The following is a 14,969-nucleotide window of genomic DNA, read 5'->3' on the forward strand; positions in this document are numbered from 1 at the left end:
CCATTCCAATGCTGGATGAAGACGTCCTCATGCCGTATATTTATGTTGGACTTCTTTTGCACCATACGTAGCCAATCGTACTCATCGGAGGTGCAGGGAAAGGACAACAAACTAAACACGTCTGCCAAAGCTGCGTGTTTAACCATACCTCACCACACTGGTTAGTGCGGGTTGATGAAGGGCAGGTGCTAATAATGTTAGCCGTGGCCAGGAATCGAACCGGGTTCGCTGGGTTTATAATGCGGTGCGCTAACCACCGCGTCACCACACCCCCTGAGAGGCGATCGTTAGTACATTCATAAAGCACAGCCAATAAGATGGGATGCCTCCGATTTCTTTGCAACTTTAATTAACCACTGCCAGCCCACCAAGATTGCCTCGGCCATGGCACGCGGGGCGGGGGAATGGTCTGCTCGTGCCAAGAGTCAAACTGATTGAGGGAGTCGGAAGAGACATGGAAATGAGTGGAGGCCACGAGAGAGAGAGAAAGAGTCGATGGGTGAGGACACGTGGCAACTTCCCTAACGAGGCCCCCACCACCCCCCCCGTTTGTGGCGCCCGCCGCAAATAGACGCGTCAGCCCGAGTGTGCATAATTGAAATGTCTTCAAAACCACACGCGGGGCCTGGGCGTCTTCGCCATGTACGGCGGAATTCACCGTTACGTTTTTTTTTAAACGAGCGTGCCTGAATGTCCCGCAAGGAATCGCGTCAGGCAACCAATGTCGGGCAGATGCAGTGAGTTTTTTTTGTAGGAATTTATTAACCTCTCTCTTGGCTTCTTGACATCGTAAGAACGCACGATTACAGATTTACAACACTACATGACAACAGCACGAGCGAAACGTATACGAATGTACATTTGTACACAATACAAAAAAAAACTCCATTCCATGACCATGCAAACATAAACATTTGTAAATGTGCAGTTATACAAGGGGATATTATCTTAAATAAGATTGTCATATTGCTAACTATGTATATATCTATAAGAAAGTCTGCGTGAGACAAAGCACCGAGGGCCCATATGGGTTACAAAAAAACTCAGCGGACGAGTATGAATACGCACTGCATGTTCCTAAGTACTGCATACTGTAATGTCACATTGAAGGTTTGTTGTTCATTATTACTGCTGTTTGCGCTGTGTGCAATATGCAATCGTGGAACAATGTGTGCCAAGGTAAATAAAGCAACGGCTTCCATCTCAGAAAGGCTCGCAGCAGTCCATCATTCGGCTCCTCCTCGTCCACGAGAGCTGACGAGTCACACGGTCGTGATGACCTTCAGGGAGCCCGATCGGAAATGCATCATCTTCTTCTTGAGGGACCTCGACGCCTTGATGCGGCACGCCGCGTGCTGCTGGCCCCGCGCGCCGCCGCCCCCCCCGCGCCTCCGGCCCCCTCGCCGCCACCGGAGCCGCCACCGCCGGAGCCTTTTGACCGCCGCGTCTCCCCGAGAGGGGCACTCCCTTGCTCTGCTGCCGCCCTCCGTTGTCAACGTCGTCCTCCTCGTCCTCGTCCGAGGCGGAGGAACCCGTGCTCACGCTGAAGCCGCCGGCGTCGCCGTCGCTGTCGCTGTCCGTGGCGACCTCCTCCTCCTCCTCGTCGTCGTCGTCGCGATAGTCGTCGTCGACTTCGGAGCACGGGACGCCCTCGCTGGCGCTCGTCTCCCCGTCCCCAAAGCGGTTGGTCGTGTGGTCGCTCATCTCATCCTCGCTCGTGTCCATCACCGTGCCGTGGAAGAGCGACTCGCACTCGGCGGAGTACTCCGAGCGCTCAGAGTCACTGTCCGCCCGCGCCACGGCCGTCACGTACGCGCGCGCCATGCGCGCGTGCGCCAGCGCCGGCGGATGCACGCGGACGCGTGCGGGGGCCGGCCGCCTGCGATGATACGGCGGCTGCTGCTGGGGCGGCGGCGGCGCCGGCGCTCTGCCGTGCGCGGCTCCGTGCAGTTGAACGGGCTCCCGGGAGTGACCCTTTGGTTGCTGCGCCAAGCGCTTGACGCCTCGGCCGCCGCCACCGGCAGCGGCAGCGGCGGCGCTCTTGCGGCAGTCGCGTACATCGGCCCTCGACACGACGTCTCGGCAGCACCGCTCGGCGCAAGCGGCCGGGTTCTGTATCCTGTCCTCGTCCCTCCTGCGCGCCCGCGGCTCCTCGACCTTCGGGGGCCTCGCTTTTGTTGGGCCGAGCCTCTTGTTGCCGTTCCAGTCCGCGTGCGCCCCGTACTTCTTGCTGCTCTTAATGGCAGTTTTACGTCCGCTCCCTTTGCGTCTGCTCTCCACGCTCTCCATGCTGCGGTGATGCGGTTGCCCAGACCTGTTTCCCTTGAGAAGCACGTGCCCATTGCTGGTCCTGCAGTTACCCGCGTCGGCCCTCGGTTGGGCCCGTGGCACCACGTTGCGTCCACCCGTCCGTTTGTCCAATTTTCCATGAGTCGCTTTGACGACCGCTCCGTGGTTCGCCACATTCAGTGCTCTGGACCTGTCCTTTGGCAGAGCGAAGCGCTCCTCGACGATCTGCTGCTTGCTCGTGGCATCCCTGTACCTCGGTTCGACTCCTTTTCCTGGTGTGGCGTGGATGCCTCTGGGCACCTGATGGGACACTCTTGATGACGACGGCTTAGAGTCTTCTTCATACCTCTCCACGCGCGATGAGCCTTTGACACGGCTCAAATGTGAGGGGAGGCCTCCGGTTCTTTTTGGAGAATCGTTACATCTCAGAGGCAGCACATTGGCAATGAGCTTCGTCTGCTCTTTGGACTTTGGGCTTGGCGAGGGTTCGGACCTCTGCTGATGGAACCTCGGAGCTTCACTCTCATTAATCGTTTGCACGTTTTTCTCTGGAATTACCTCTTTGCAACTGTCCACGCCTTGTAAAGTGTCCGGTTTAGGATCTGCTCCCAGATTGATGTTTTCCGGAGTCACCGCCTTTTCCTCATGCTTGGGCTTGAGCCGCCCATTCGTGATGGGCATGTTGGAACCCGCGTTAAAACTCTCCATCCTGCTCAGTTTCGCTCCGGTGCCTCCGCTCGCACCTGGCACGCGTTTGCGGTCAAGCAAGTTGCAAATGTACCCGCTCACCCTCTCGTTCGCTACGCCGTCCCGGGAGAGGGGCACGGGCCCCGGCGACGGAACGAACCCGGAGCACGGCCTCTGCGCGCTTCCGCCGGGACGTCGAGACGTCCTGGCGTCGTGAGGACCCGACGCGGCGCCGGGGCAGTGCAGGAAGAGCGGGCTCTGGATCGCCACGGCGTGCAGCGGGCTCGGGTAGCGGTACACGTCGCTGCCGTCTCGCGACGTCAGGTCGGAGACGTAACGGCCGCTCGCCTCGATGCCGCGGGCGGAGGGACAGCCCGCGGGGGGCGGGGGGCCCGGCGTGGGGTCGTCGGGCAGGGAGCGGCGGGTCGCCGTGCCAGCCCCCGAGGTCTCGCTCCGGATCCGCAGCAGGTCCCCTGTGGACGACGAGGGGGGTACGAGGCCCAAGGCACGCGTCAGAGTCGTAACGAGCGCATCGGTAAGGCGTGAAAGAGAAATAGGCCTGCTCGGCAACGACAACCCCCGCAGAGTTTGTGTTAACACTCCCTGCCTTATGGAATCTTATGGTACGTTAGCAAGCTGCCGTAAATAATCGGGATGAATGGCAATAAATATAACTCTTGTATGGAGTACAGAAACATATTTGTAGAATATTAACCATTTAACCGAGGGGTGGAGGTGCAGCAGTGGTGCTGTCGGAAGCAGACTCCAAGAGTTTGATTTCTGGCCATGGCTAACACCAGTGGCGAGTGATCTCTGAACCTGTCCCGGGCCCCCCTCCCTGCCCAACCCACACTCCACAGCGTGATGAAGTATGGTCCAACAATGACTCAACGCAGTATGTGGGAAGGCCTTCATCCAGCAGTGGATTGACAACTGTCTTTAGTTTATTTATTCATTATTATTTATTTAGTTTATTTATTCATTATGATTTGACTGATGCGATCGACTTCCCACATGGCCGTACTCATTGCACATAGCCCAGAAGAGAAGTGAAGGTTTGCGCTGTCCCCCAACGGGATTTGAACCCTGAACCTTCTGATCGGCAGCTGTGTGCTCAAATCACAGCACCACCCAGTTTGCTCGGGATTTCAATTTGCAGGAAAGCTTTGTCTATTTGCTCGACTGCTGTGTGCAAGTGGGCCCTCTGTACACAGGAGGAAGATGAGCTCATGATGAATAGTCGAACGTTTACCGTGTGACCTTACAACAAAACGCGTTTGCATCCATGGCAGGGAATCAGGCGTGTCACGGCTGTGATTGATTATAGCTAAACACAAACAATACCAACGAGTGCTATTTTTGCTTTTTACCAAAAACATTGTTACATTATTGTTAAACAGGAGGACACATATACTGGCTGTTATTTAAACATGTTTATATTTTCGACACAAATCATACCTCACCAATCGAATATAATTGTGACTGGTTAAATTTGAAGAGTTTTTTTTCCTGTTCCGTATCCACTGAGCTGCGTATGCAAGTCCATCAATCACCTACAAAGGTAAAGATGGAGCCCTGCTGTGTCCGATTCGCGCCACCGACTGCCCAAGGGAAGGCCCCCCACTAGAGGGAATGGCTTGTCTAGAAGGCACTTGGCCTACTCTTCCATGCTGGTCAGACATCTTGGAAGGTGATGGGAGTACCCACACTCTACCCCACCGCACACGAGCCACTGATCGCGACTGGTGTGCGCATTTTACTGTATGCTGCTGGCTGGACAGAGGCGGAGGCGGGGAAATTTTTAAAAAACTGGCTCATTGTTTTACTGCCGCGAATGGAACTGGTGCGCGAACCATCACACCAGAGCAGCATCCCAATCACAGTAACTATTCAGTCTATTGTACAGGATCAAAATAGCATAGGAATAAGCAAATTCTACACATTTCAAAACGTAAACTTTGGGGAGGCATTTACCCGAGGAGAGAGGCCTCTCACGGGCCCGGCCCTGCTGCTGGGGGCACGGAAGGGCCGCCTTCGCCGCCGCGGTGGCCCCGGCCGCCGGGAGAGGGCCGCACATCTCCCGGGGGTGCTCTCCGGGCCCCCTGAAGAGCGGCAGCTCGGGGGTGAAGCCGGGGTGCGTGTCGGCGGCGGTAGCGGGGGCAGCGCCGGGGCTGGCCGGGCTCGGGGCGGCGCGACCCGGGGGGGAGCACGAGCCGAGGCTGGAGCGCGAGCCCGAGAGGCAGTCGCTGAAGATGGAGTTGCACGAGTTGGAGAGAGAGCCGTCGCTCAGGTCGTAGTAGCCTGCATCCGTCACCAGCAACGCCACGGACGATTTAGCTCAAGAGTCAGCCGGCGATGGCGCACAACACCAACAACAACACCAACTACAACACCGGCAACAGCACCAACAACAACAACGACAGCAGCAGCTAAGGCGCCAAGGGGTGTTGGTGATGTTTCCGCAGCATGCGTGCCAGGCGAGGTGAATTAAGTGCCCAAAGGCTCGCTGCTTGGCAAGAGGTCACGGGACAGACCCAGGTGTTATGGATTAACCGATTGAGATGACTGATATATGCACACATATACAGTACAGTTTCCACACATGCACACAAAGAGAAAGATCTCCCCATATAGCCATTGACATACTTGGAGCAAGTGCTGTTAGCGAGGGTCTATGAAGGCAGGCACGGCACACCGGAGGGTGGGGTGGCCAGCACCACGCCCGGCCGCCTTTGTCTCCCCAGTGCTAATATTTACACATCTCTGCAGATACACATTTAAGGCTGAGTCGTGCCTGGGGAGGCCCGGGACAAGGTCACAGGTGTCACTCACTAGTCGTGGTTGGTAATTATCAAACTCAGATCACTGGGTTCAAGGCATACATTGGTACACAAATATAGATACTGTATAACAAGTGCGCATTCACACAGTTAATCCATTCGGTCGCAGAAGGGGAAATTCCACATTTCTATGGTTCGGGCGAATGGGTGGTCGAATCAGTTCCTTGAACAGTTGTTCAAGGAACTGATAGTTATCAAGAGGAGCAAATATAAATAAGGCTGATGTCAGCGTCACCGGCCATTGAGATGTAATGCCACTCGATGAATGCACGCCCACTTTGCATAATAAATCGTCTGCGTGCCTTGTTTGCTGCGTGCCTTGTTTGTTTGCCGTCCCACTTGAAACCCATGGGCTTTTCTCGCCCGCACAAATGTAATCTGTCGGAATGAAGGTTTCTCTCATTGTACAGCTTTCATTGCCGTGCGCATCTAAGCCAATTCGGCTTAGATGCGCACGGCAATGAGATTTTTTTTTTAAACTAGTGGGTATTTATATTTTTGTTTTGTTTTATAATAATTCCTCGGCAGAGCGCTGGCCACGGCTGCCCGCCTTGCTCGCGCTCCCACCAGACTGCCTTGTGTATTACGGCGGGGTCCCGCGTCGGCACCCTGTATGCGAGCCAGCCCCGTCCCTTTCAAAGCAGCCGATGCCCGCAGGTGACCCACCCTACGCGCGCGTTACAGCGGGGGGGCAGGCGTTGGATTTTCAAATTGGCTCCCCCCATTGATCACGGGTCATGAATGCGGGCAATCCGCTTGCGTTCGGTCCGGGAACTCCCGGGCGACAACCTTTCGGTCTCCTGGTGCCCCATTATCCCCTCCTCGGCGGCGGGAGGCAACAACAACCTTTGTGCTGGCGATGCGCAATGAATACAACTCAGACGATAGCGACTACGGAGTGTATCGGAGGCAGACTCCTCCTCTGTGCCATTGGAACCGAATTCACATCTCGCACCACGATGCCCGATGCGACTAACTGTATTTACGATTACTCTATAATATTAATAGTGTATACCATATTTTAATAAACTACGAAAAAGCTGCCGTGTGTATTACAGTATACAACAATAAAGCGTGCAAGCGGTGTCGCAGTGTCTGGCGCACATGGGTTCAATTACCGGCCACGGCGAACGTGAGTGGCGATTGTTATCTAAACCGGTCCTACCAGCCCCACCCAACCTCCGCTGTCTATCGGCGTGGTGAAGTATGGTCAAACAATTCCCGTGGGCGACACTGCGCGGGCACGTCAGAATACAGCAGTGGATTTACAACGGGATGCGCATTGCTATTCCTATTCAGTATTGAGTGGTTAGTCGTAAGTTGCTGTGGTTATGAATCATAAATACTCTCAAGAATGTGCAGCTTCCCCTTCACGTGATAGGCTCCGCATTGCTATGCGTGAAGAATGTAAAACACCGAGCACCCATCGCGTTGGAGCAGCACATTAAATATGGCACGTGAACATCACTCTGCGCATTGCACGTGCCGCATTCTGCACGCGCTGGTGTTAACTTCGCAATCGGTACTGCCACCGCAGTACACTGCGGTGGCAATGTACGCAAGTTCTCTAAAATGCATCTCATTCTTATTTCGTGTTGTATGCACGGGGATCAAAGTGTGGCGAGGGGGTTGCGCTCTTGAACCGCCGATGCAAATGCGCTCGCGTCGGATTGACCGTGCGAGTCGGACTCTCCGACTCAGTGACGCTGTCCACGTGTCCGTTATTTATGGACCTCCCCTGTAGGTCGACTCAGCCTTAAATGTGAACCTTGTGCAAACATCGGCACTGTTGGGGAGACGAAGACGGCTGAGCGTGATGTTGCTCACCATGTGGTTCGTGCACTGTGCCGGCCCTTAACATATGCTCGCAAACAGCACTTGGCCCAACAGTCTTTTACAGGCTACACGAGGGATATTTGTCTTTATCCGTTTGTCTCAGCGTGTGTCCGTGCGTGTGTCCGTGCGTGTGTCTCAACGTGTGTCCGTGCGTGTGTCCGCGCGTGTGCCACGCACCGGAGCTGGGCCGGCTGTCCGTCTCCGACTGCTTGACGGCCGCTCTGTCCATGTCCATCTTGAGCTCGCTGAACTGCTCGTTCAGGTGACGAAGCCGCGACAGGAGCCCGAGGTCGCGCTGGGGGAGGCAGCCCTAGGGGTCAACGCGGGGGGCAGTGAATACCCTCCCCCCCCCCACAACTAGTCCACATACAGAGACAAAGATTCCCCGTGTAGCCTTAGCAGACTGTTGGGGCGAGTGCCGTTAGCGAGCACCTACAAAGGCCGGCACGGCACACGAGGAGGTGGGTGGCCAACACCACGCCCGGCCGCCTTTGTCTCCACAGTGGCGATGTTTATACACATCGCACACGGTACTCAATTCAGGCTGAGTAGATCTGGGGGAGGCCCAGAACCGGTTGAAATAATGACCACTGGTGTTGGCCGTGAGCGGGATTCCAACTCGGCTCGACGAGTTGGTAGCGCAGCGCGCTACCCGCTGCGCCACCGCTCCCCACACCGACCCAACAAACACACGCACACACAGTGACGCGCGCACACACACCGACCCAACAAACACACATACACACTGACCCCGTACGCACACCGTGGCCGTTAAGGTGCAAAATAAGGAATGGCATCCGATAGCCGAGGGCGAGAGGCGCTGCGAAGTTTGCCCCCCACCCACCCGCCCACGCCCCTTGCCCCGCAGCTTCGCTGCGCCCTCCGACCCCGGGGGGCAGCAGCAGCGCCGCGCTAACTTGAGCCGGAGCCGCCGTTTGGGGATTGGCGGCGTCTGCGGTGCCTCTGTCGCTGTGTGCAGCGAGCGGTCAGCAGACTGCGACTTAAGAGAGAGAGAGGGGTCGCCGCTTCGATCTCCCGTGGCACGGCAGTGTGAAACATTCTTAAATCTCCCTCCCAGCCACCCCTACTACCCTTCCACCCTCCAGCCGGTGACTGTAACCAAGCAGCACGAATGTGTACACGAGTGGGTACACGAGTGGGTACACGAGTGGGTGCACGAGTGGGTACACGATGGGTACACGATGGGGTGCACGATGGGTACACGAGTGGGTGCACGAGTGGGTGCACGAGTGGGTACACGATGGGTACACGAGTGGGTACACGATGAGTACGCGAGTGGGTACGCGAGTGGGTACGCGAGTGGGTACGCGAATGGGTACGCGAATGGGTACGCGAATGGGTACGCGAATGGGTACGCGAACGGGTACACGATGGGTACACGAGTGGATACACGAGTGGTTACTCCACAGCACGCGGATCTCCAGGTCGCACAGCTTGGTGGTGGTGGTGGGGCAGGCACAGTGCGGCTACTCGAACCTCGACCACGAATTTGCCCGGCGTGGAGTAGCCCAAAATACCATGGAAAGGGGCCCCTTCAATATTAATAATAGTCGTAGTAGTCATTCACGGCTTGCCAAGCCGTTGCTGGGTGAAGACTTCCCCGCACCGCGTGGGTTGTGGGAACTGTTTGACGATACTTCACCACGCCCGTCAGTGCGGGGTTGGCGAGGGGGGGCGGCCCAGGGCCTGCGAAGATCGCTCGCCACTGACGTCGACCGGTGCCGGGAATCGAACCCGGGTGGTCGAATTTGTAAAGCGCGACGCGCTGACCACTACACCGCCGCGCTCCAGATAACGATTCCTCTAGCGGTCTAGCCTGACAGACGCAGTGGGCTATGTGCTGTTTTGCGAGCACCCATCTCTGTCTCACGCACACACACGAGTTGTTCTCACGCACACACACACAGAGTTGTTCTCACGCACACACACACAGAGTTGTTCTCACGCACACACACACAGAGTTGTTCTCACACACACACACAGAGTTGTTCTCACGCACACACACACAGAGTTGTTCTCACCAGCTGCTCTTTCATCGCTCTGAGCGACTCCACGAAGTCGCGCTCCAGCGGTTGCTGCCGCGCGCTCACGCTCCCCGAGTGATGCTGATGAGGATGTTGATGGCGCTGATGCTGATCCTGGTCGGCACTCACGGGGGCTTCCAGGACGCCCCGCACCAGCGCCTCGTGCCTCCTCCGCAGCAGCTCCAGCTCGGCCAAGCCGGCCATACTCGCCTCCAGACGCTCGCTCGCTCGGCTACGCTCCGGACTTCCCGCTCCGGGACCGCGCTGCGCTCCGCTTTGCGCCACGAGCGTGACCGGGTAAGAGCAGCCGGGTCCCTGAGCGCAGGGCACAGTGGCCACGCTGCTGCTGCTGCTGGCGTCTTGCATGCTGCTGCTGCTGCTACTGCCAACACCGCGTCTCTCCTGTTCCCGTGGCCACTGACTCACTTGCGCGGGTGTCACAGCGCGATCATCTGCGCCCCGTCGATGTTGCTCCGTGTACCTGCGCGCGCGCTCTGAGCCCCCACTCTCGGGCGGCGCAGTGAATATCTCACTCCAGGCCGCGATCCCATTGGTCCGCGCTGCCTATTGGGAGCGGTTACGTCACCACCAGATGGAGCCCCAAACTCCTCCACCACCACCACAACCCTCTCGAGTCTTAGTACTTACCCAATGCGGCTCACTCCTCCCCCCAATCTCTCTCCCCTCCGCCCCCACTCTCTCCTCCAAAATCTCCAGCCGCTCTCTCTCTGTCTCCCTGCCTCTCTCCTCCCTCCATCACTCCTCCTCCCCCGCCAGGGACACGACTCCCCTCGCCCTCCCTCCCGCCCTCCTCCCATCCCCCGAAATCAAACCTTTCTCCAGACCCGCGTCGAGGCTGAAAAGCATCTGGCGGGACCTCTGCTGCACCCGTCCCGCCTGCTGTCTGCACCCCACCTCCTTTGCAATGCGTAATTTCAACCGGGCTATGAGACCTAATGAACCGTGATGTGGGAGAAACCTATCGTGGCAATAGTAATAATGGCAGCAGTGATTAGTCTCGACGTGCAACTAAACCCGACTGGCGCTCATTAAAAAGAAGGTACCATTGTTTTACCGCGGGAACACTGCCCTATAATAGAACCCCGGAATGCGCCCCATCCCGTTAAACCTTGGAAGTTAAGCGGGATTTTTTTAGGAGCCTGGATAGTGCTTGGATGGGCGGCTATCGTGCGCAAAATACTGATGTATAGTAGGCGTTGTGGGCAGTAGAGGGCACGTGTGGCGTTTTAATTAATTTATTGAAGCAGCGACGTATGACAATTACAGCCACGTGGCGGCAAAGGCAATTGGGTTCGGCGTCAAGAAACACAGCCTTGCAGTTCCCCCACAGACACCCCCCCCACCTCCATTAGTTTTTACCAGCTAAAGCCCATTGAGCTATTATCTCTTTTTCATAGGCGATCTGGCCACACGTGATAGCTCATCGAAGTGGCTCTATGAACATACGTGTGGATTTATAATAGCGGCCACATAATCTAAACCCATGTTGTTTCTAAACGTGGACGACAAAGCCGGAGGAGCCTGGAGAAACGTTCACGTGACCACCACTGGGAGAGAGAACTCGCGAACTTCAAATATACAGCAGGCATCGTCAGGGTCGGGATCGAACTCCCGGCCTCATCTCGTCCAATAAAGCCACTGGCCGTGTAGTTGCTCGCACAGACGAAGCGAACACGTGACCCAAAATCCGTAAGTGTCGTCTAGCTTGCCACCCATTCCTGCGGCGCGCACGCGTCCATCGATTGCAACGCAAGGGGAAGTGGCGGTGCTTGGATGCGACTCGCGCGATTGTATCGGGCCGTCTGTGTCACGGGCAGATTGCGCGGGGTAATGAGAGCCTTCACCAAATGTGCGGCTCGCTGGGGAGGCCACCCCCGTGGCATCTTGAGCTTCCAGACGCTCGGCGGCTTCCTGCACACGGGGGGGTGGGGGAGAAGAAAGGGGGGGGGGAGTGGCTGGAGGTGGGGGGGTGTCGAGATAAAGGCTGCGATTAACGGCAGCGAGCGACGAGAACGCCTTTTGTGCGAGGCCGGCGCGGCGCTGTGACCGATTGCGCAAGTCCGGCGTGGCGACTCGCACAAATCCCAGTTGGGCGCTCTGTGCGGGCAAAGATCACGCAAAGATCTGGAGTGAAACTCCCAAACACGCCGAGGCTGCGAAGTGGCCAGGAGGTGGCAGGGAAATGCCAGCTTGCTGGGTTGCGTGAACCTCGTCTGTGCGTAAATGTGAGCGCTATCTCCTTGTTGAGCGTGGTGGTGGTAGTGGTGTGTTCCCTGGATATTCCGCTTCTGTCCCACAAGAAGCAAGCGCTCCTTACGCGGGAGAGGGTGAAGCAGCCTTGAGGCTTGCCTGGAAAAAATACATAAATTACGTGATCATCCCGTACAGCTGATTGACCGTAAACTGTAAAGCAGACGTTAAACACCCCGTGGCGTGATTTACGAGAACAAGTTATGGTGGGTGGGTGTCATAGGAAAAATCACTGAAAAAAATCCCAAATCTTTAAATGATACACAATTATAATAAAACAATGGTAAATGTCTCCCGCGCATATAAAACCTCCCATATCTCCCTCGCCAGAGGAAACCCTCGCCCTTCTTTACAGATCAATAAAATGAATTGTTAAAATTGGGCGTGCGGCTCATCAAACGCCGCGATAAAGGAATGAACTCGTTAAACGAACTGATGGCCGTTCGATAGCGAAGTGACCACAAGCGTGATGCGTGCATGTGGCAGTAGCTTCCGGCAGCAGCGGCCATTCGTATGATTGCGTAGTTTGTATTCGTCCACGGAGCGCGTGCCTCTCCCGAGAGGGTCTTAGAGCGGTGGCGCAGTGGTTAGCGCACTGCCCTGTGAACCCGGCGACGTGAATTCCATTACCAACCGCGGTTAACATCCGCACTGGCCAGTATGGTGAAGTATGGTGAAAACAACCTCCACCACCGATATGCTGTGGGGAGCCCTTCATCCAGCAGTAGATTGACAAAGGGCTGCACGTTATAACATACTTTTATTATGTCTTCCAAAACCCGTACATGTACTGTCTCTCACTCAGAGTCAATGTTTGTGGGGTGGGGCGGTTGCGTGGTAGTTAGCGCACTGTACTCTGAACCCCTTCACCAACCCACACTGACCAGCGTGGTGAAGTATGGTCAAACAACTGACACGACCGACAACGGCGTGGGGGGAGGCCTTCATCCAGTCGTTGATTGACAAAGTATGTGTATGTATCCATATATAACTCTGTAAGCATACTTCGAAGACTATATCGGGTGATATGGGAACTCTGGGTGTTGATAAGGCACCGGAGGGAAGCATCAGATTCTGTATCGTTTAAAGATGAAGTACAGCGGTCTGACACAGGCGCACAGCAGCACCGATGCAAAGGAACTATAAATCAGCGGATGAATTCAGGAACCATCACTCACGACGGAGATTGCACATTCATAAACTCCGCGCCGAGCTGCCGAGTGACGGATCGTCGTGACAAGAGGGTCGCGGGTCGCTTCCATCGCAAACATAATAGCAATAATGCCCTTTGCCTCGGAGAGTCCCAGCTGAACCTCAGGACCCGTTTTCGGAAGTGTTGGCCAACTCCACGAGTGCGCATTGGTGAGCACGTGGGGGGGGGGGCGCAGTGGAGTCAACATCGGCACCGTCAGCCATGGTTTATCCACTGCTGGATGAATGCCTCCTCACGCAGTCGCCATCCCACGCGGAACTGCGATGCCACAATCCGTCTCACGCCTGCACGGGAGACGATCTCATTTGTTCCATATTCACGGTGGTTCGGTGTTGCCCTGCCATTCTTCCACCAGTATTGTCCATCGGGCCATCATTCCTTCTCGTGGCGTGTCCTGCTCAAGCCCACTCATATTCACGTGGTGCCAATACCACGATGCCTCTGGTTTGCGTTTGTTCTCTGAGACACGTGTTCTTGGTGCAATTCCAAGCATGAATCTCCCCACGTGGGCATTTCAACTGTTGTTCTATTGCCTGCGTTAGTGTCCGTGCGTATGATACGTATGTACTGTATGTTGAATTTCGTTCGCACCGCACATAGCCAACCGTGATATTCCAAGGTGCGATATTATAGCGGGCAATATTCACCGATTGAAAACTTTCTTTTTCAAGCATATCGGTGTGTTGCTTTGCGTTATCAAAGTAATTTTTTTTAACTAACTCACTTCGTTTTGTTTATATCTTTATTTCATAATTGGATTCTAATTTGCCTTCGATAATTGCCCGATAGCTGTACATATTCTGCTGTTTTCCAGTCGCTTGTTTAGGAAACTTGTAGTGCACGTGTCATATGTTTCGCTCCTTTTAATCTTGAGCCCAGCTTTGGACTCCTCTTTGTTAATTTCATCAATCATCTTCTGAAGTTGTTTGTTATCGGTTGTCATGGTGACCGTTTCCATCAAGTCTTGGACGATTACTTTACTCCTTTCTCTACTATCGTTCCTGACGATATTCCTCCAATCCCGTTTGAAGAAAATAACCTCTGCATTTGCTGCCAATGTCCTTCGTGAGTGCTGTCGCCTTACATATTTCTCAAAAACGCTATGGACTTAAGAGAACATGTAAAACAGGCGACGTTTCTTCACGACACTGACAGCAAACGATCCGGGGCCTTTCGAGAGACACGGCACGGCTAGCAGCAGAACGCCTCTGCGTCTCAGACAGTCTTGCCGGAATGTTTCCATGGATTGCGAAGCTGTCCCTACACACCCTCTAGCATTCCGGGTAATTTGCATGTTTTGTTTTTGGAGGGCAGTCCCGACCGGCGGTCTCACGCAGTCGAATTAACCACCCGATTCACGTGTTCACTTCATCACTTACCAGACAACACAGCGGCATCAAACTTTGGACCTTGCCCTATGAACCCGGCCGCCCGAGTTCGCGACCCGGCAACGGTCACTAATTAGTGGCCAGCGATGCCTGAATGCGCGCGTCGTTCGCCGAATTGTAGCTGCGATCGGATGGACTCCGTCACGTGAAGCATCACTGGACCCGAACGCATCCAGTGCTGAATATGAAATGCGCCCGTCTTTGCTTTCCTCGCAGATGCTGAACGTGGTTTTCTTTTTTGCAAGTACTCTACAGTACCTGCACACGTTTAGTCGTCCGATCGAATTTCCAGACTTTTAGTGGAATTAACGACGCCGATTAATTTCTGGCTTAGAAGGGAATCGACGAAGAAAACTCGGTCAGAAGCAGGTGTCAAGAAGCGTGGGGAGAGCATCGCGCT

The 14,969-nt window shown here is 55.3% G+C and overlaps 1 protein-coding gene across 2 annotated transcripts; it reads right to left on the reverse strand.

The window, feature by feature from the left end:
• Window positions 1–664: 664 nt before the first annotated feature.
• DACT1 (dishevelled binding antagonist of beta catenin 1) lies at window positions 665–10,379 on the reverse strand. Of its 2 annotated transcripts, none has more exons than XM_078596546.1 (4): window positions 9,695–10,258; window positions 7,830–7,962; window positions 4,951–5,277; window positions 665–3,449 (listed from the first exon to the last, which is right to left on the reverse strand). In XM_078596546.1, the coding sequence occupies exons 1-4, from the start codon at window positions 10,061–10,063 to the stop codon at window positions 1,204–1,206; spliced, it is 3,075 nt and encodes a 1,024-aa protein (XP_078452672.1). In that variant the 5' UTR covers window positions 10,064–10,258; the 3' UTR covers window positions 665–1,203. The 2 variants fall into 2 exon arrangements, with proteins under 2 accessions (XP_078452672.1, XP_078452671.1); XM_078596545.1 differs by having other exon boundaries at window positions 666–3,449; window positions 7,830–7,947; window positions 9,695–10,379.
• Between the last annotated feature and the right edge of the window lie 4,590 nt (window positions 10,380–14,969).

This window comes from Lampetra planeri, chromosome 7 (genome assembly GCF_965212315.1).
Source record: "Lampetra planeri chromosome 7, kcLamPlan1.2.h2, whole genome shotgun sequence".
In the NCBI taxonomy this organism is placed as follows: domain Eukaryota; kingdom Metazoa; phylum Chordata; class Hyperoartia; order Petromyzontiformes; family Petromyzontidae; genus Lampetra; species Lampetra planeri.